Here is a 22,134-nt window from a genome sequence, read left to right as displayed (position 1 = left end):
TTCCAGCACTAACAACAGACTAAAATGGAAATTCCTTCAAAAATCATTAAAATGTCACCCAAGAGAAAAATGGATCTGCTCATATATCTGACCAGGCTGGCCATCATAATACCAATATATTTCATCTCATCTCATTTCATCTGTAGAACAATCCTGACTGTACTCTTTTCTAATTTCTTATTACAATTATTTCCCCTACTGTCACTCAGCTATATCTTTCTTACTATTATTATCTTCCAAAAGTGATTTTTCTCTCCTCTTTCAGGACTGACTTAGTCTGATACTACACCAAGGACCTATGCTGACACTAATGTATTACCGTTAAGTCAACTCATTGCTGCAAGCATGCTTAAAAAAAACGGTAATATTTCCAACAAGGACAAACCAACGAAAGAAAAAAGATGACTAGTCAGTAGTTTGATGGCCAACCACAAAGGTCTAAAGCTCCATAAAATAAATCAAAACGGTGTTTAAAATTTTATATCCAGTTTTATTAAAACAAAAAACATTAAAGTAAGTGCTTTTTCCCATATACCCAAAGGACTTCTTCAGAATAACCCTTCCTAACAGTCAGTAGTTTAAATAACCCTCCAAAATGGTGGTCAATGTGATCTTTAAGATAATTTGGTCATGTGGTCATTAAGAAACTTTTCCTTCTAGCATTTAAACTGACAAGCAACCAATCAGTATCTGTCAGTGCATTGTTACCGAAGTGCATTGTTTTAAAATAACACATTATATAATATAATAAATGTTAAAATATTAGAGAAATCTTGACCTGTGGATGGGAGATCGTAGGTTTACCCCGGGAATCATCTCTGTGTCACTGCTGGACAGAGGCACAACAAACTAATGGGCACAGTATTTTTTCATATAAGGGGTGGCGTAAGCCACAAAACTTTGGGCTAGGCTTATAAATGCCTTAGGGCAGATAGCCTAGTATAAACCTATGAACCTATGAACCTATAAATGAACACTGCTCTAATTCATGTTTATTGAAATTAAAAGCTTTAGAATGCTAGTATTGAAAAATTATATTGAGCTGCTCTTACTCTCTGCTTACTGCTGCTTGCTTGCTGTGGGATTTGAAGTCTTCTTAAGACACACAGTCTTGCTGTGCTGTTTACTGCTGAATCAGAGACACATCATGACTCCATCTGTAGTCTGTTTAAAGCACCAAGCCTTTCAAATTGCACACTGATAAAGAAATATATTTTGCAGCTGTAAGCACAGTTACAGATAACTTATTTTATAACAAACCACACGTAGTCTGTCAGATTTGTAGCATATATTTACAAAGTTTTCCTTCATTACAGATATGAATGATGACTTCTACAAAATACCTCTCTCTGTCCTTCTCTCACATAACTGAATTACTACAATAGCTATATACATAGCTAGTCACACACAGAAGAGATTGTTATTTCCTCAGTATATTTTTCTGGCCTTCTATGGGAAGTCACATAATGTCTGTTTTTAGACTTTTCTATTGTCCTTTTGTGATTTAAGCACTTTTGCTGATGTGAGGATGCCATTCTGAAAGGAAACATCTGTATAAGCTGTTCCTACTGGAAAAACATCACGTATTGCTGAATTTATAAAAAAGGATATCTGTTAATTGATATTTGTTCTACAAACATGAGAAAATCATGTAATGCTTGTTTTCCAGTATTGCTTTGTTAGGCATTTTCTGATGCTGTGAAGCGAAGCCTGTCTGTTATACATATAGTATGAATGCACATTGTAAACTCTATACATATATTCAAGCAAACTTTTTCTTTCAGCATATTTACAACAGAATTAATTTCACTCTTATATTCATAATATCTAACAAGTATGTTTGATTTTTTTTAGGGGAGACATACTTGCAATTTTGAAATTTCATAAATTTTTTTTTAAATATTTTTATGCATGTTTGTCTTTTTATTGTATTTAATTTATGGAACAGGGTGTTTTTTTAAACTTTTTCAAAGTTTTGCATGCTGTGCAGGACTTGGTGCTTGTGAGGACTCTCATATCCCTGAGATTTTCAGCTACACTTCTTGGCAGACTTGCGTCTGGCATCCTAAGTTCCCTTTCTCTAAGTGGACCTCTTTTATCAGAACTTCAGCAACACTTTTTCCCTGGGATGGGCGAGCTGAAGTCTACCACTTCCTCCCATACCTCTCTGTCTAGTACCTGAGATGCTGACTGAACCTAACTTAAATGGGACAGAGTCCAGGCCAAAACTTCTGTGTTTCACCTGTATACCGTTTCAGCCACTTAATTACTAAATGTCTGTTAAATGAAAAATCTGCATCATTTCCACAATGTTTTATAATATAGAAGGATGCTCTTTACATAAGCGAGTGTGTAATTTCATTTCTCACAAAAGCATTCATTGATTTGTATATGTTTATTATTTTTGTCATAGGCTTGGGTCATTCGCCTTTTGGACTGGGAAAGAGGACTAAATGGCACTTTAAGCAAGTAAGTTACTGCTGTCTGACAGTACTCCAGTTGTAATTTTCTCACATTTCATCTGTGCAAAATTGTATTTATTTAACTGTTTATTGCATTATATTGACTGGCAGGTCGACCTAATGTGATATCTGTACTGAACCTGCATGATTTTCTTAGATGCTGTGAACTTCTCCGGCTCTTCATCAAGGAGGAAGGTACCAATATATGACACAGTTTTGGAGATCAAACCTGTGTTGTTATTATAGGGGTATGACCTTTCCTGGACTGTTGATGGAAGACTTATAGAATGTAACAATGGGCTGTCACAGTACAACAGAGGAAGTGTAAAGGCAGGTGAAGTTTTGGCCTGCTGTACTGGAATGAGTTGAGAAGCTGACAAAACAGTTTTAGCTGATAAAACAGGAAGCACTGTTTGTTGAAGTACTAAACAGAAGGTAAAAAACAACACCAAAGGTATAATGAAGGATTCCCTGTGGGATAATTTTGAGGATGCTGAATGATAGGAGATAATTCCAATTTAACAGTTTAAGGAGCCAGGCAGTGGAGAAGTATTGGTAGGTAATGGAATCTAGGAACTTTGCTAAAAAAAGACTGTACTCTTTGCCAAAAAAAGACTGTATTCTTTGCCACAAAAAACTTGTCCCTAGGATTCAGATAAATGATCACCATTTGCACTAACTGGCCAGTGCAGACGATGATTTAGTATAATGGTGTAAAAATGTGATTCTGAGACAGTAATAGCAATTACTGAGAAAGTTCTCTTTTTTTTTTTTTGGTTCCTTAAAATGTCTCTGAATTGAGCACTAGATCTGTCAGGCCTGACCAGGTTACTGTTTTCCCTTGTAGCCCCCGTATTAAGTTATCAAAGGCAACCCCTACCACACACACACACACACACACACACACACACACACACACACACACACACACACACACACATCCATGCACATACACATACTAACAGTCCCCCACGTCTTTGCTATACTTACTTTTACTGAACTCTCATGGTGTTCACTTTTTCCTACTACAGTAAAGTTTTAGTCAGTTGGCTGATTCTCTAAACCACATGACTGAGCAGATTGGATGCTGTGGGCATTTCTGAGGAGATGACATGTTTACTTAGCATTATCCAGTCCCATGGACTGTGACATTAGCATGAAGCTTCACCCTGGAGAACAATACAATGCAATAGAGCAGTTTATGAATAAGAAAGGCTTAGTGAGACGTTGGAGCCTTTTAAGATAAGCTTTACTGAATCCCAGAGTATATTCTTTATCATTGTTTCTGATATAACCTTCCTGCAGACCATCAAGCCCTACCCTTTTAGCTGTTCTATAGACCTGTTCCTTCTGTCAGGGCAAGAGTCCTACAGCCAGTTTGTTCCCCTCAGGTGAAAGTCATGTGCTTGGAGTGGGAGGCATTATCCAAGCACTGGCAATGTGCCCCTGTTCTGAGTTGTGAACTCTCCTTTAGATGTTCCTCATAGTGAACCAAGCAGAATGGGCACAAGCATCCATGCATGCTGTGGACCAGCGCAAAAAATGCAACAGGAAGGGAAGTCCTTATGAAAGATGTGTTTCTAGCAATTAATACAATTGATTTTCTTGATAGCCATCTCTGATTCATAATCACTTTCAGACATTAGAACATCTGCTAAACAGCTGCAAAAAAGGCAATAAAAATTCCCCTGTAGAGTACTTTTTCTTGCCCTGGAAGCAGACCATTTGAGAGACTGATGACATTCAAGAGTCACGTAAATCATAATGCCACTGTAACAAAAAAAAAATAAGTTGAGATAACATTGAGCTTTGCGTCTTATATACTACCGATGTCTTTGTATGTGATTGGAAGGAAGCCAGCCAAGGTCGCTGTTAAGTTCCTAACACAGTAATACTTTCTTCATTTATAAGATTGTTGCAGTAGTCTGGCTACTGTGACTTCCACCACAAAGGGCTTGACATCTGGCCCAGCTTACAGAGTTCTGCAAACTTCCCAATCTAGGTGTCACAGACATCCCTTGGTCAGTAATGCAAAGATGTTCCCAGGATGAGAACGACATCCAATCTTGCCATATTAAATCTTCCTTACAGTAATTAACAGCATATGCTTCTGTCACATTGCATCCATAGCCAGACATGGTTTTGGCCTGTTTCAGATATCTGAATAAATAAGTGCCTCATTCAGATTTTCTTTATCATTTATGTTAGTTGTGTTTTGTGTTTGTGATTTTTGGATAGTATTTGCAAGATCTACATAGTCTTCTTTTTTTGCTTTTTGTCCCCCCCCCCACCACCACCACCACCACCAGCCTTCACTGCCCATCAGCTATCGTCCCCAGTCAGTCAAGTGAGCTATGGGTGAGAGATAGGTTTTACCAAGGAGAGATTGTCTTCCTCCAGACTGGCAGATGTTTACTCTGTGCCAGTTCCAAGTTTACATTGGGCATCAAGACCTGTTGAAATGAATATCCCCACCTCTTTGCTAATGTGCTTCTCTTGGGATGCCACTCTCCAGGCAAGTGCAATGGGGCAGCATGAGGTCACATTCTGCCTATGTGGTAGCATGTTGCCTCCTCAGTGGTCCTTAGCCATCTAGACCTGGTGTGCACTCCAGGACTTACTGGCAACATGGCAGTTATAGCCCTCCTTGGCACAAAGCCCTTAGCCCTCCCTACTGAGAGGGGTAAGTGGATACAGCCCCTGCATCAACTCTCTTTTCTTCAGCTGTTCCAATCTTGGAGCCACTAATCAAATCCAGGTCAGCTGGGTTGTGGAAGTTCTTCTCCTCTATATGCCATGGAGTCAATCATGTCTACTTAATCTGATGTCCTGTTATGCATTAAGATAAGTCAGGGCCTAAGAAAGGTAGTTGTTCTTATGAAGACAGATTCCACACAAAGACAGGGGCCCAGAGAAGTAAATATCGTGGGAAAAAAATTCCAGGGAATTGTTATGGCTAGGCTTGCATAGGCCTTAGGGCTGACAGCCTAGTACCAACCTATGAACAAAGATGTCCTTACACATCGGGCTTCTTGCTCCGGTCCCGAATATATTGCTGAAGACTATATATAGGGTCTAACAGGGACTTTCCCATAAATTGATGAGAAGCAGGCAACATTCCATACGAAACTAGTCAGACAGAATGAAGTTTGGGTCCTACACCTGGTCAGCCATGGCATTGTGGCATCCTCAAATTCATCTTCACTCTCTACTGTCGACCCCTGAGAAGGAAGCAATCTAAGGAAAAGGTGGAGAGGGACAGAGATGATGGGACTTGGGGATCCAATGGTGAAGATTTACGCTCCAGTGAGGTGCTTTAAAAACCTCAGGACCATAAATCTCAGATCCCTATGGTTTCTGATGAAAGCACTATGGAGGCCATCATGTTAAGAGAAGCAGGCACATTCCACCAAGTCAGCAACCGTGGTTTTGCATTTAGAGTGGCTGTCCCATCAAAGATCAATGGCCAAAGCCTGCTTCATAATCTCAAAGGGGTGGATGGGTAACCTACTATTCTAGTAAGGGAGAATGTACCTGACCATGAGGTAGAAGTATGAGATTTCCATCCACAGGCTTGAACCCCTAAAGTGGACATTCCAGTTAAAAATAGACAGTGAGCCACAAACTTCCTGCCTCAGGCTACCTGCAGTTGTCTAGTGTGCAGACATCTGCTGGGTCGTTGCCCTACTCTCCCCCAGCTATTCTTGAACAGTAGATGTTCTTCATATAGAACTCCTCAACATAGTGGATGTCCTCTACACAGGTTGTTAAGATGCCACCATTACAAAGCCAGCCTCTGCCTACTCCATCTTAAAACTTTGTTGCCATAGTTTGATAGATACATCCTCATGTCTTTGCGAGCATCTGGAATTGTTACTGTCTTCATAGCATGGTTTGACCTGCTTATGAGCTCAGGAATCAAATAAACTTTTCTTCTTCCTTCAGTTGTTGAAACTGGTTTCTCTTTGCTTCTCTTGATTTGTTCTTGTGGAGAGACGGATGTTGGCCACATGTCTGGAGTCAAATGAAAAGGTGCATCTGTAAGAGATAGATTTTCCATAAGGGTACTTCAATCACTTCATGTTTTGTCTGGGTCCAGAGCACAACATCCAGGAGTGTGTTGTTAGTCAGAGATTTGCCTCAAAAAATATATGAAGTAGAGAGCATTCTGTAAAGCATTGCCTCGGTCAAACGAGGCTGGAGGCCTTCACCCAGTTGGCTGTAGTATCCACAAGATCTTCAACCGCTAGCATCCCTTTAATAAGAAAAATAAATACATAAAGGAGAAGACAAAAAGGGGCATGGAAGATGCAATCCAGGTATTCACCATGCCAGCTCATTCCAAGGATGGCGTTTCCAGCAAGGTGCTTTTGCAGCCCATAGACTGAATACTTACTCATATGCAGGCTTCTGATAACTGCTATACCTGTAGACATTGGTGCACCTGACCAGATGGATTTGCAGGAGTTAGCATCCATGGAACCCCAGGCCTAGGTGTATGTGGCAAGAGCCCATTTTATTTCTTTTAGAAGGGGCAATAGGACTCCCACTATGTTTGTATGAAAGGATGTCCAGGGCCATGGCCAGCAACTGGGACTGAAGCCAAGACTTCTAAACTGGATACATCTCGTAAAAATACTCAGAAGGTGAAACATATTTCATCACATCCTGGCGAGGTGAGACTTCTAGTTTTACTGTGTTCCTTAGGTTTTACCAGAACAGTAATTTACCTTGATTCAAAGTTATTGAATGCTGAGCAGAGCCAGACAGAAACTGTACCCTCAGTAGAATTATGTTTGCTAAAGCAAAAAAGGAGCCACTGTCTTACTCATTAGAAGACTCCAATGAAAGTAAGAGGGAAGAACTGGAGCATACCTGCCAGATGTCTTGACCATTGGGCTATGATACAGCTGCAAAGGACAACATCTGGAAAATGTAGCCTCTAAGAAACCAAGGACTCAAGTGTAACTCCTCAGTGCCCCACTAACTAAGGAGCTGCCCATTGGGAACCTTCACTGATGATGCCTGGAGAAATACAGGAAAATGGACAAAGCCATGTAGCATATGAAGCAGCTGTTTCACTCCCCAGTGCCAGGATATGCCAGTGAAAGATAAAAAATGGCAAGTGTAAGAAGACAATGGCAGGGTGACCACAGAGGAAAGCCTTGAGGACCACATGGGTCTTCCTCCACCAAGAACAGCCATGATTCTGTTGATCTCTCCCTGTTTACCAAAGCCCTCACCCTAGCCTCTCCCCAGTCCCACTACACGCTTCAAAATTGATGTAAAGGTAATCCATTGCCTAAAAGGCTGGGAAAAGATTACAAATGCCAACTGAGTGTTGCAGATCATTTGTCAAGTCTACAAACTGCAGTTCGTAAACAAATACAATTTGACAGATGCCCTTTTTGTGCCAAACAACCAAGTACAATTTCCTACTAATGAGTTATAGAACCTGTTCTTATAAAAAACTGAAACAAAGGACTCTACTCAAGAATTTTTCTAGTGTTTAGAATGGAAGGGCCATGGACGCCTACCTCAAAAATCAGTTCTTAAGTCTTCAAATTAAAGATGTTAACATTACATCATCAGGCCCAGATAATCAGTTTAGATCTCAAAAATGGCTACCTTAACATTCTTTGTAACAAAGACCACAGGCATCCTTGAGTTAAAGGCAGTGGGCTGCCACTATCAGTTTAGCTCCTTGCCTTTTTGATTAGCTACTCACCTAGGGTCTTTGCAATCTTCCTGGCTCCTGTAGTAGCTGTCTGCAATACATAGGGTTTTCACATCTGTCCCTGTATGGATAAGTTTCAGAAGAGGAGGAAGCGCACAGGACCACCCATTTCACAGTGGACTGAATCTGATGTCTAGAGTCTTCCTTCAGCATTCACAAGTCAATGCTCTCCCTTTCCAGAAGTGCAGTATTAATTGTAGCACTCATGGACTCCTGTTGCCAGAAGGCCTTCCTCCCCAAGAGAAAGTGTAACACTTATCAGAGTTTTTCCAGAAGGCTTCACCTGGAGAATGTCTTAACATACTGGGATGTATGGCTTCCACTACTCTGATGGCATCCCTGACAAAGATGTACATGAGAAAACTCCAGTAATCTCTAAGATCTATTTGTAACAAGCACTCTAAATCATTGGAAGAAATGATTCCTATCATATCCTGCATATCCCAGGAATTGAAGTGGTGGTTCACCCATTCAGACAGAACCTGGGGTGCCCTTTACCTGGAACCACACACTGAAGCACATAATGCTTCAGACTGAGCCAGGGAGTGTACTCACAGAACCTGATGGTACAAGGACTGCTTTATGGCAGCCCAAAGAAAGAAAGAAGGACATACGTATGAAACAGATGCTGGCCTTGGTGCTGGCACACAAAGCTTTCAAACCTTTCCAGAAGAAATCTCACAAGTGACAGTACTGTAGTCATACCCCTCATGCAGGCTGGCCATGACTGCCAGGGAGTTAGCATTACCAAGGGATGCTAAAGTCAGTCTACATCTTCCCTTGTCTGAATTCAGTGACAGACCATCTAAGCACATCAATGACAGACCTGCATGAGTAGATGCTACATGGTATTTTTCTTTAGTTAATATGGTGGTGGGGTGCCCCAAATATAGATCTGTTTGCATCTCTGAGCAACAACAAGCTTAAGAAGTTCTGACAAAAATACCCCTAAAAAAACTCTTGAGCAGTGGATGCCTGCTCTTTCAAATAGGTCTGTTCCTCTGTGCATTTTCTTTGATTCCTATACACTTCAGGATGATCCAGAAGGTAAGGGAGGAAAGGTCAAAGATTGCTTGATAGCACCATTTTGCTCTAGCCAACACTGGTTCTCCCTCCTCATGAAAGTGTCAAGAGGAGGCATTGTATGCTTCCAAAGCAGGTGGGCCTCCTACTCCAGAACAAGAGAGCTTCATATACCCCAGTCTGGTGACTGTCTGGATGGTTTGACACTTTTTGTCCCTCAGACAACAGTTTACTGAGGGCATACTTATTATGCTCAAGGAAGCTAGGAACACTGCCAATGGAAGACCCTATTTATTCAAATGAAAGATGTTTTCACTCTGTGTCATAAAAGGAATTAGATCCCATCACAGCACCTGTGTCCCTTATCCTGCAATATTTAATGAGATATTTAATTTAGAGTTGACCAGTGCTTTCCTTAGTGTGCATCTTTGTCTTTTCAGTCTACATTCCTTATACCCATCACTGGCTGGCATGCTGCCTGCTAAGCAGGTCCTAAAAGGAACCCCATATTTGAGACAACACAGAGAAAGGATTTTCCCTCCCTGGTGCTTAAACTATGTCCAAGAATAACTGGCCTGGCCACTCTTTGAGTCTAGAAGGTACCATCCAAATCAAATTTCTGACTTGAAAAAATAGCTTAATAGTAGCCATTACCTCTACCATAAGTATGTTGCAACTTAATTTCATGATGTGCAAAGAACCAGTTCTTGTCTTCCACAAGGACAGGGTCAGTCTGAGAACAAATCCCTCCATTATGCTAAAAGAAGCTAAAGAACTTTCCCTTAAACAAATCATTCAGTTACCTAAAGTGTGGGCAAGAATTCTGCACACCCTAGATGTGCATAGACAGCTGAGACAGTACTTACACAGAACAAAATATATTAGAAAATAAGTTTAATTGTTGTGCCCATTGGAGTAGAGAAGGAAAGATGGAAGCATCTCCAAACAAAAAATTTCCATATGTTAGCCCCTTGCATCATGTTCTGTTATTCCTCAAAAGATAAAAAAAAAAAAAAAAGAGGATACTGTAGATGCCAAAAGCAATAGACATCCTGCTATAACCTTCCTCAAGAGAATGATGAAACAGACTATCTTAAAAGCTGCTACAAGGTCTCTTTCCATAAGTGTTTGAAACACAACAAATTATCACATCTCTTATATGGCAAGAATGGGGTTTCTGCCACCATAATGCAAGAATGCTGCAACCCAACACTTCCTTCCATGCCACATGTCTACCATCATGAGCCTTGTGAATCACTACCACATTTGTCATCTAAATGAAAAGCACAGTAGCAGTGTGAAAGAACCCATTATAATAACACGTGTTTGAGTTGATCATTGGCACAGTCCTAATTCTGTATTTGGATAGCCTTGGCTAAAGTTGGAGATCTAACCCTTATCCTACCTGTACTTCCCCTTCTCTAGTACAGGGCCTTAGGCCTGATCAGGTCTGAATAGATTTGGGGAGCCTTGTTTCTCTTCCATCTCCCCTCAGCGTTGCTTTTGAGGGTCTTTCTCTCTATGTCTCTCTTTCTCTGCCTCCCTAAGGTATTTCATGTCCTTGCTCCTCATTAGCTTATAGGGGAAATACCATATATTTGCTTCAGGGCATGAAAGCTGTAAAACAGTATGGGCTGATACTGCACTTCTGCCACATCTGAAGAAGATCGGTGCCAAGCTGTGAAATTCATGCTCTCAGGCATTTTACAGTTGAAGTCACAGTAGTCAGGACTAATGCATCAGTGATGTACTTAAATAGCTGCCAGTATGGTAAGTTATTGCACAGTTGTACTTTTCACACTTGTCCTTCAACAAGTTAACTGGTATTCATTATATTGTTTCCTGCTGTGGCAGGGATGACTTTTGGGAATTGATGCTAAAGGCCTGATAGCCTTCTCACCTTTCCCCCTCTTGACTGGATAGATACACTCTCTCCTAAATGTCAATATGCCTGCGATGTAAGAGGGACATCCATGTATGCTGTCTTCAGTTCTTTCTTGTCGCACTATAGAAAAGGACCATTTATAAATTGGTAAGAGTACTGAACATTGTCGGTCTATCAGTTCATACAGACATCTATAATAAAAATAGATACCCCATTGGGGAAATGTTTGCCATTATTTTATTTATTTATTTATTTATTGGACATTTGTTAATGGGTTGGTCCAACTGGGCTAGGAGCCCATTTTCAGTGGAGACCTAAGGAGAAAAGCTCCACTGAAATAAAAACACAAAAGAAAAGTACAAACATATGCAGTATATGATGGGATGGTAATGTATAGCAATATCAAACAGGGAAATTATGTACAAAGTAGTCAGGCATTGTGTACAAAAGTGAAAGATACAGCAAGTGATAAATATACTAAAGTTGGTACAATGTATATTTGGTATAAGGGTATTTAGATTGATTGTGGTTACAGAAAATATAATATGCACACAAGCATACATTGTTGCTGCACCTAAATAGTAAGGAATTCCAACTTAAAGAAAGGGAGTGATCCCAGTGAGAAGAAAATGTGAGGAAAAAGATGGAGGGTAGAGACAGAGGGTGTGGGTGGTTAGGTAAGGTGAAGACTGGGCAGAGCCATGCGTTTACTAGGGAGAGTTTTAGTTCTTTTTTGAAATGTTTTGAGTGTGAGATATTTCTTACATAAGCGGGGAGTTTATTCCAGGACTGCAACACTGAGTATTTATATAGCAGTTTGCTTATGTTTTTGTTGGGTTTCTAAATGCCAAGGAGATGTTGATTGGAGCTGTGAAGAGGATGATTAGGAGTATAGTAGGATATAGGTTCATAGGTAGGTACTAGGCTATCGGCTCTGGGGCCTATATAAGCCTAGCCAAAAAGGTTCCCTGGCTTTTGCCACCCAAAAAAAATTTTTTTCCTGTCCCCCTGTCAAGCAGTGCCCCAGAAGTGATCCCCAGGGTGAATTTTCTATTTCCCATTCAGTCATCAAGATTTTTCTTAAAGAGGGCCAATGAGGAGCTTTGCTTGACATAAATAGGTAGTTTGTTTCAGAGTATGGGAAGTCTCTGAGACAGGAATCCATCCCTCCAGCATGTTCTGTTTATTGTGGTGACAAGGTTTAGGACCCTGGAGCATGTAGTTCGGAGAGATTGAGATTTCTTTAAGTGTAGCATGTCCAACAGCTCTGGGTTTGACATAGCTTTGTATGTAGGCAGAGATCGCCTCTGAGTAGGTGATATGCTATGGAGTAGAGCTGGAGTTTTTTGAGACAGTCTGTGTATGGCATTTGTTTGAGGCTGGTAATCCTCTTAGTGAGGTATTTCTGTGGCCTTTCCAATTGTTGTAGGTGTCTTGTGAGATACATGCAAAATGGGACATTGTCCTCTATAATGGGTCTGATTAGGAATGAGCAGAGAGGAACAATGACCTCCTTTTTTCTGGAGAAGAACCCTTTTGTAATGAGGTGTACCATGTAGAAGGATTCCCTGACTACTTTGGCGATGTGATTATCAGAAGGGAGACTACTGTCCACCTGTGTCCCAAGGTCTCTTACCACACTTTCAGTGTTTAGTGAGCTACCACCTATGTGGTAGTTCATGGGTAACAAGTTTTTCCCAAAGGGGATGACAGTGCACTTCTTGGCATTGAGCTTGAGGCCATGACTTGGACACCAAGAATCTGTCTCTGTGAGGCCCTTCTGTAGAATGTCTACATCATTAGGTGATTCTGTTATGGCTCCCAGTTTGCAGTCATCTGCGAACTTTGTTAGCCAAAGACCTTTTGTGTTGGCCTGCACTTCAGAGAAGTAGATGCCGAACAGGAGAGGACCCAGGACCGAACCTTGTGGTACTTCACTTGTCACTGGTCTGAAGTCGGACTTAGAGTCAGCTACTTTTACTGTGTGGGTTCTGTCAGTGAACCAGTTGGCCACCCATCTTGTGACATAGGGATTTATGCCCAGTTTAGTGAGTTTATCTATAATTCCATAGTGGGGGTTGGTATCAAAAGCCTTGGCGAGGTCAAGATTGGCTGTGTGCACTACCTTACCCTCGTCTACGGCTCTAGTGACTGCTTCAAAGAAGTCAATCAGATTTAGTAGACATGGTCTACCTTTCACAAACACAAACTGAGTGGGGTCCAGGGTTTGGAGTTTACCTATGTCTTAGTTTGTAAGCTCCAAGTTGATACATTCCATGTCCTTGCAGACCAGGCTCGTCAGGCTAATGGCATTTAGTTTCCGGGGTCCGTGGTGGTACCCCCTTTGTGGAGTGGGATAACCATATCTGTGCACCATTTAGTAGGGACATAGCCTGAGATGAGGCTATGATTGAACATGGTACTTATGTGGAGTGCCAGTTTGTTTTGTAGTTCGTGCAGTATGCAGCCTGGGATGTTGTCTGGTCCCATGGATGCTGTGTTCTTGGCTTTGTAGTGTGTGGTCTTTATTTGTTTGTCCATGATTACAGGGGCTTTGCATTCTTCCGGTATTAAGATGGGCCCTTTGGAGGGTGAGTGGGGGGTAAAGTTAGCACTGAACCTATCTGCCAGGATGTTGCCAATATCGGTTGGCTCTGTATATTTAGTGTCATTGTGCTGTAGCTCAGAACAGATCTGAGTGTTGCCATTGAGATTCTTGACATAGCTGTAGAATGCTTTGTGGTTGTCTTTGGAATCAGTGGTGATTTTATTTTCATAACTGGCTTTGGAGGATTTTATGAGGGATCTCAGCTTCTTGCTGAGGCTGACCAGGGAGTTCCTCCAATCTTGGGATTTTACTCTTTTTTGCAACAGCTTCTTCCTTTTATTGTAGAGCTTGTTTATGGCAGAGGACCACCAGATTAGCTTCCTATTTTGGAGGATAGCGTCTTGGTTCTTTTGGGGATGGCACAATCTATGCACTCGTGTATGTGCTTATACAGTGCATTTGTGTAAGACTCGGCAGTCGTACCTCTATTTTCCATCTGCATGGGTGTCGTGAGGTTTGCCACTTCTGTCTTAAGAAGCATGAAGTTGGTTTTGGAATAGTTTTTGACAGTGGTTTCCTTAATGGAGGGTGGGGGTGGGATATGGATGTCTAGGGTAACTAGCTTGTGGTCAGATCTGACCAGCGAGGAGTTGACATCTGGCATGGAACACCGGTTACCCATATTGGTAATGACCAGGTCCAGGGTATTGCTGCCTCTGGTGGGGGTGTGGGCAAGCTGATCCAAGGCATTGGAATTTATGAATTCCAGAAAACATTGAGCAAATGATTTGGTACATGAGTAGTTTTCCCAGTTGATGGTGGGGTAGTTGAAATTGCCCATAATTAAGGCATTGGGTTGTACCTTAATATTTTCCAGTATCTTAAGAAATGAAGAGTGGGAATCATGGGGTATGGTGGGGGATCTGTAACAAGCTACAACCTGGATTGCAGTCTTGCCCAGTGTTAGTTGCACTTGGATAATTTCGGATACATTATGTTGAGCAACTAGCCTGGAGGTGTGGATAGCCTTAATGAATATGGGCACGCCTCCACTTTTAGTGTTTTATTCCAGGTTAGGTGGTCGAAAGGTGTGGTATGAATTTTAGCCTGGTAATGCATGGGTGCTCTCTGGAGCCTTGAACCAGGTCTGTGTTACTGCACAGATGTCGATATTCTCCATTTTAAGGAGTGCCTCGAGTGAATGCATTTTGAGATTTAGACTTCTAGCATTGAGTAGCATTACCCTCAGAGTTTTCTTGCTTGTACCTATTATGGTGGTGAATTTAGCATTTGAACCTTGCCTAAAAAAGGCACTATAGGGGTGGCAAGAGCCTTAGCCAGTGTCCAGAATCCCAGGGGCAACAGGTGCAGGCCATCTTTGGCAAGGCATCGTGGTCTGTCGACCATGTCATCCCAGGCAGACAGATACTGGATCCTCTTAGAATGACACCAGAAGCTTAGCCAATTGTTGAAGTAAATAATTTTGTCCTTGTACTGTGGTATCATTCTGGGCAATGGCAGGATGTTACTCAGGGCTAAGGTCATACCTGCCTGGGCTACAAGATCCGAGAGCTCCTCCATGTCTCTTTTCATGTAGTCCAGGGAGGTACGTCTCAGGTCATTCGCACCAACATGGACAATGACAGAGTCGTATTTGTACTTGTTGTGGAGTGACTTGAGTGCATGTGTTATGTGGCGGATCCTGGCACTCGACAGGCAGCTGACAGTAACTTTTTCCTTGTTTAGTCTTGTAAGTGGGACGTCAGTGTGCCTGACTATAGAGTCACCTGTGACTAGTGTGTTGGGTATGTTGTTTTGCCTTATGGGCTGAGGTTGAGTGGTAAACTGATTTCGTGGGCTCTGTGTCATTTGGGTAGTGTTGGGGGGTGGTGGTTATCTGTATTTCAGCTTGGGAGGTCTCTATTGCTTGGGCAGATTTTTATTGAGATCCTCTGTGAATGTGGGTGTTTGCTTTGTGTTTCTATGTGTGAGTTTTGGTAGTGTGGGTTTTGAAGGACTGTGTGCTAAGTGTGGTATGGTGCAGGTGTTACCTTCTCCTCTTGACTATCTAGTCCAGTCTTAGCTGAAGAGAGCCTGGCTTCCAGTTTGGCTATATAAGTGCATCTCTCACAGGTTGTAGTGTTGGGTGGTAGGAGGAGAGGGTTGTCAATGTACATGAGGCAATTGCTACATTGCCCCAAGATACCCAGATTCATCAGGTGGACAGGGGAAAACACCAGGAGCTGGTCCATGGACATACCTGGATAGGTGCTTATTAATTTAAGTACTAAGAACGGTTTTCATCTTGACAAGTGAGGAAAGTTGAGTGCTGTAGTAATTTGTAGTTTATTTAGTGCTTACAACGAGTTCTGAGCAAGTGCTGAGCGCAATGAACAGTTTTGAGTGATGAAACTAAAAAACTGGCTAGTTCTAGCTAAAACTAGCTAGTTTTAGCACTAATCCCAAGAAGAGAAGCAGGCCACGGCCTGTTTGGTGATCCACAGTCTTGTCCCAGATGATGCAAAGATGATGCTTGTAGCCTTTTTCTGATAGATGCCTCAAATAGCAACCAGACCAATCAGGTATGTCAAGCACAGCCATTCACTCTCCAACCAGAAAGAGTCAGGAATCAATGCACTATGCTCCTACTCTCACCAGGATCAGAATATAAGCACAGATTCTAAGCTGTCACCTGTAAAGCAGTTATTAAGCTTTCTGGTGATCAGCAGTCTCCAGGAAATAATGGAACTGCACTCCTTCTCTTACCAGGAGAAAACACTAATCCCAAGATGACTACTGAGAGGCAGAATGTGGGCTCTAAAATAACTGGTGGTCTTGCAATAGATGCTTAAATGTAAGATGAAAAAAAATGGTTTATCCTAAACACTGCAGTGTGCACTAGAGGAGTTAGATGGGAAAGTATGTAACTTAAGTTTTACCTGACTAAAAATTAAGTTTTAGTGGAGAGTCACTATTTTTAAAACAGCAAGATAGATTGAAAGGGGGTGGTCACTTTTGTATTCTGGTACTATGGAATACAGTAGGGTGCCCAATAAATTTAAATAGTTGTAGGGGAGTGATTTCACAAAATGATAATTCTGTGCTTACTCACACCAGCCAGTTAAAGCAGAGAGGAAATGAGATATATGGTCAAATTAACATAAGGAGCAGGCAACTAGAAAGACAGTGGTATTTAAGAACACAACAGTGACCGGGTAGGAGTGTGGGAAAAATAAATTTCTGTCTGACTCACAAGAGATAGAGCTGTGGTCTCTTTTCAAGTTTTAGTATGCAGTTAAAAGAGGAATACAAGTAAAACACGGTGTAAAGAAAATAAATCACAGTATACAAAATAGAAAAAGGCAATAATGTAATACGAAACACAACAAATAAAAAGTAAACTAATCTTTCCCTCACAACAAACTGTAGTAGAATCTGGGTGAGCCTTTCCAGTAAATAAATGAGGAGAGGGAGGGGCAGGTAGTAGGTTTGTAGAGTATTGAATCTGTGATTTGTAGCTGTGCCAGTAGAAGTTGTTGGGGGAATTCTAGCCAATTTAGCTTTTTTGGTACAAGGCAGTGATTAGAGTTGTACAGTAGGTTTGTGGTGAATCTAGCTATTTTGTTATAGGCTTGTTCAAGCTTGGAGAGTAATGAAGATTGTAGGTTTGTGAGAAGTAGAGCTGTATAGAGTAGGCAGGGTAAGAAGAAATCTTGAGCTAGAGAAGGTTTAGAATTTGAGGTAAGGATTTTCTTATTTCTGTAAAGTAATCCCAGTTTTTGATGTGTTATTTTATACTCTGTTGAATGTGAAGGTTGAATTTTAATTGATCGTCGATTATGGTACCAAGTAGCTTAGTGTGAAGGTCCACTATAACATTAGTGTTGTCTAGGGTTGTGTTGATAAAGGTAGGTTTGTGAAGGGAGAGAGTCTGAGGGAGGAAGAGAAGGAATTATGTCTTTTTTGGATTTAAGATAATCTGATTTTCAGAAAGCCATCTTTCTATGGACCGAAAAGAGTTTTGGGTATTTGTGTGGAGGTGAGAGATGTCTGAGAAGGAGATAAGTGTAGAGTCATCTGCATATTGTATAAGAGAAGAGTTGGCTGCAGGCTGTATGGAGGTTACTAGTAAAGATGTTGAGTAGGAGGGGCCCCAGGGCAGAGACCTGGGAGACACCAGATTCATTAGGTAGGAAAAGGGAACAAGAAGTGTGCCATCTCATGGACAGTAACCTATTTTTGAGGTAGCTGGAGAACCAGTTAAGAGTAGCAGTAGAGAGGTTGAGCTCAGATAGTTTAGTTAGGAGTGCAATACAGTATTGAAGGTTTTAGATAGTTCAAGGAATAAACAGGATACAAGTTGGTTATTGTCTGTAGCCTTGACAACAGTTTGAGTAAAAGATAGGAGGGCAGTGTCAGTACTGTGGTTTGGCCTAAACCCATGTTGGGTAGGGGTTAAAAGTTGCTTGTGGATTAGCAGTTTGAGAAACTGGGTGTGAATGCATTTTTCAAGAATTTTAGAAAGTGAGGAAAGAACAGCTGTGAGTTTAGAATTGGTATAGTATACAAGGATTTCCAAAGGTCGGGGACTGTGGCTTCTTGAATGGAACTATTTATTAGTAGAGAGATAGGGTAGGCTGTAGTGTCAGTGGCAATCTTGAGGAACTGGGGAGGTAGATTATCAGTACTGGGGGAACAAGGTTTAAGTTTAAGCAGGAGAAACTTGATGTAGGTAGTGGAAACTGGTTTGAGTGAGAGTGGTGTTCTGTTGGTTGGAAAGGGGAAGTGATGGGGGAATGGAGTTGTGATCTGCTTGATTAAGTTTGCAGATGGAGTCTATAAAGTAATTCTTTAGAAAAGTGGCGGTTTCTTCGGGGGGTGTTATTGGGGTAGGGGTTGGGGTGAAGTATTTTATTGATGGTGCTCCAGAATTTTTGGGATTAGAGTATTGGCAGGTTTGGGTTAAGTTGTAGAATTGTTTCTTGTCTTTATTTGTTTTTTTGGTTAGGTTTCTAAGTTCTTTCTAATGTTGGAGAAGTGACGATGGTTTTGTTTTAAGCCAGGTTTTCCATATATTATCCCATTAGTGCATAAGGAAGTGAGTGTATTTTGTGAGCCATGGGTCATAATTGACTTTTATCCTAGTTTTCCTTACAGGCTAGAGAATTGAGACTGTCATGGTAGATCTGGTTGAATGTTTGTACTGCTTCATTGAGGGAAAGGTGAAGGAGACAGGACCAGTTAATGGATGATAACTTCGTGTTAAATGTTTCAGCATTAAAGCTTGAGGGTTTACAGCAGTCTCGGTAGAGGTGTGACTTGGGTGGTTGGAGGAGGTATCTTTGGATGTGGGTGAGAAGATGGTCACTCAAAGTGTCAGGTAGGGTACAGGGGTTTTGGTAGAGGTTAGGTTCGGTTGTAAGGATCCAGTGTAGTATTGAGGTGGTATTAAGAGTTTTTTATTTATGTGTGTAGGGGATGTAATAAGTTGGCTGAAACCGTGAAGATTGATGCTGTGGTTAGGGGAGTCAGAAATTAGTTTTGTCCAGTCAATATTAACGTCCCCAAGGATGACTGTTTTGTAGGATATGTTTTATGAGATCCATGACAGTATGTGCTCAAGGATGAGGGTGTTATTGCTGGGTGGGATGTAAAGGGAAGCTGTGGCAATTTTTTTGTGGATATTTAGGTGACAATTCAGAATTAAAATTTCTGCAATGTCAAAGTGGGTATAGAAATGGGGGGGGTTAAGTTGCTCATTGTTGAGGATGGCAACAACTCCACCTTTTTGGGATCCTGTCTGATCGGTATATGTTATATCCAGGTGGTACGATTTCATTGTTTAAGATTTGGGGTTTTAGCCAGGCTTCAGATAGAGTTAGGATATGTGGGGATGTCTTGACAATCCATGAATGGAGTTTGGTGGCTTTGAATGTTCATTGAGTAGATGAATACATTTTTGAGGGAAGAGGAGGTTGGGGGTGAAAGAGGGTTGGGAGTGATATGGTGGATAGATTGGAGTGAAGGTTGGATGGGATTGAGTGAAAAGGTAGAAGGGCCTGGGTTGGGGTGAATGTCCCCATCTAGGAGGAGAGTACTTATGATTAAGGTAAGTTGTGGATGGTAGGGGTAGCATGTGATGCATTTTAGCTTTGGTCTGCAGGAGAGAGAAGTATAATGCAGTATTTTGATTTTGAGGAGGTAGATGTATAAAACATTATAGAGAGAAGAGGAGATAGTGTATGAATTGAAGGGATCATTTTTATTATGTGTAAAGGTAATAGTAGGAGAGGGTTTCAGGTAAGAGAGTTGAGTGTGGTATGAAGTTAAGAATATGAGAAGAGTAAGTAGTGAGTGGTAATGTAGAATAGGAGCATGGTGTAATTTGTAATGAGTAAGAGACTGTATCATTCTTTTCTATTATTTATTTGTAGTAAAGCAGATTTTTGGTCAGATGTCTGCTTCTAAACTTCAACAAGTGCTTTTTTTTGCTGGAAAAAAATCACTTCTAAAACTATGACAATCAATGTTACTTTGTGTAGGAGCGCTACACCACATTGCCTTTTACACTCATTGTGTTAGGTTAAATCAGAAGACCATAAAGAGCACAGCAGAAATTCTCCAGGATTACATGAACCAAAGGAGACTGCATGCCTCATCCAGGGCTGCCAAATCATCAGATAGATCATCTATAGTTGCCCATTAAACATGCAAAGATAAATGCCCATGTGAGAAGAGACTGCAGGAAACCAGACGTACTGTTTAAGCTTTAAAGTCTGTCTAGGTGAGACACCTTTGCAGACCCTGAACCTGATGCCTACCTAGACTGAGGCCTTTAGCAGTGCCCCACAGGAAGCCACCAAGCCCTTGGAACAAAGCACATCCTCCCTAACAGAGGCTTTTCAGCTACTAGTTAGCCTGGACATTTCCCTATGGGCATGCAGATGTTCTTCGTGTTTCACTGTTGCAGTCATCACATTAGGGTTATCCCTGCCAGGTAGCCCTCGGCCGGCCCAAATACCAGAGGCTTAGTATTTCTGCGTCGGTTGCTGTTGCTTCAGGACTGACATCAGTGTGCAGTATTATAAAGTAAGGCAGCCGACACGATTATATCAGTCTTTCTTGCTGCGGAACCAGAAGCAGTTCGCACAAGTGCCGGTCGGCCGCTACCTGAGTTTCGTGTTCCGAATTGAAGCTGAAGTCTTCTAAAGCTAAGTACCCTGTTGGGGATCCTTTTCTTTCCACACTATTCCAGTCCCAAAAGGGTTCCCAGATCTACCTCCAAACCAGTGGGCAGAGGCACAAAAGCAAATGCTTTCCCTGCTCTCTATGAGGGCAATAAAGCATGTGCCTGCAGAACAGAAAGGCCAAGGTTTCTTCTCCAGACTTTTCCTGGTACCCAGAAAAGAGGTCAGCCGGTGCCCCATCCTCGATCTTTCCATTCTAAACACCTTCCTGGGCATTCCAAAATTCAAAATGCTCACTCTCCAGCAACTGCTACCCATGCTCGGCTAGCCACCCTAGATCTAAAAGAGGCCTACTTCCACATTCCTATCAGGGAATCATGCAGGAAATACCTACATTTCAGGGTAGGTTCTCTGCAATTTCAGTTCTCTGCACTTCCCTTTGGCTTATCTACTGCTTCCAGAGTTTTCACAAAATATCTGGCTCTGCAGACAAATGGAAAAGGTTCTGCACCTGGATTCAGGCTAAGGGAGCTGATACAGCACAGCCCTCCCTCCCTCTCATCCTGGATTACTTAGCTGACCTGCTACACAGTGGTCTTTCCTTTTCCTCTATTAAAATTCATGTCTCTGCTATCTCTGCTCATTTCCCCACTGAGCAGCCCCTTTTCTCACACCCTCTGATCAAACAATTCCTAAGAGGGGCTAGCAACTTACGGCCACCCAGAAAAACACCTACCCCAGCTTGCGACCTTAACTTTGTGTTAGAAAAGCTCACCCTGCCCCCTTCAAACCAGCATCTTCAGCAGAGTTAAAATTTCTCTCCTGGAAGACAACTTTTCTTCTGGCCATCACTTCAGCCAGAAGAGTCTCCGAACTACAAGCACTCATGGCTGTGGAGCCCTTCATTATCTTCCATGCTGACAGGGTTTCCCTCAGGACTAACCCATCCTTCATGCCCAAAGTGGTGTCCAGTGTGGCTGTCAACCAATCCATTCATTTGCCCACCTTTTTCCCTAGCTCACAGAACAAGGGGGGAAGGATCCTGCACTCTCTAGATGTGCACAGACAGCTCAGATTCTTTCTAGACAGGACTAAATCATTCAGAAAGTCTGATCAATTGCTGGTTAGATTTGCTGCAGGGGAAGAGGGCAAAGCCATCTCCAAATAAACAATTTCCAAATGGATAGCACAATGCATCTATTTCTGTTACAAGCAACACGGAAAGCTCCCCCCCCCTCCCCCAAGGGGGCCAGGACTCACTCCACCAGAGCAGCATCCACCTCTGCAGCTTT

General features: G+C 41.8%; 1 protein-coding gene across 2 annotated transcripts in view; it reads left to right on the top strand.

The window, feature by feature from the left end:
• Positions 1-22,134, top strand: part of SCNN1G (sodium channel epithelial 1 subunit gamma) — a 1,228,370-nt gene that overhangs the window by 1,026,244 nt on the left and 179,992 nt on the right. For both annotated transcript variants that reach the window (XM_044089818.1, XM_044089817.1), the window contains one exon: positions 2,414-2,469. In XM_044089818.1, the coding sequence (XP_043945753.1) occupies positions 2,414-2,469 (56 nt within the window). The remainder of the gene's footprint in view (positions 1-2,413; positions 2,470-22,134) is intronic.

This window comes from Protopterus annectens, chromosome 12.part0 (assembly GCF_019279795.1).
Source record: "Protopterus annectens isolate FY-2018-M chromosome 12.part0, PAN1.0, whole genome shotgun sequence".
Lineage (NCBI taxonomy): Eukaryota > Metazoa > Chordata > Ceratodontiformes > Protopteridae > Protopterus > Protopterus annectens.
Note: the sequence above shows the minus strand (reverse complement) of the source record. Positions and strands in the feature narration are given on the sequence as shown.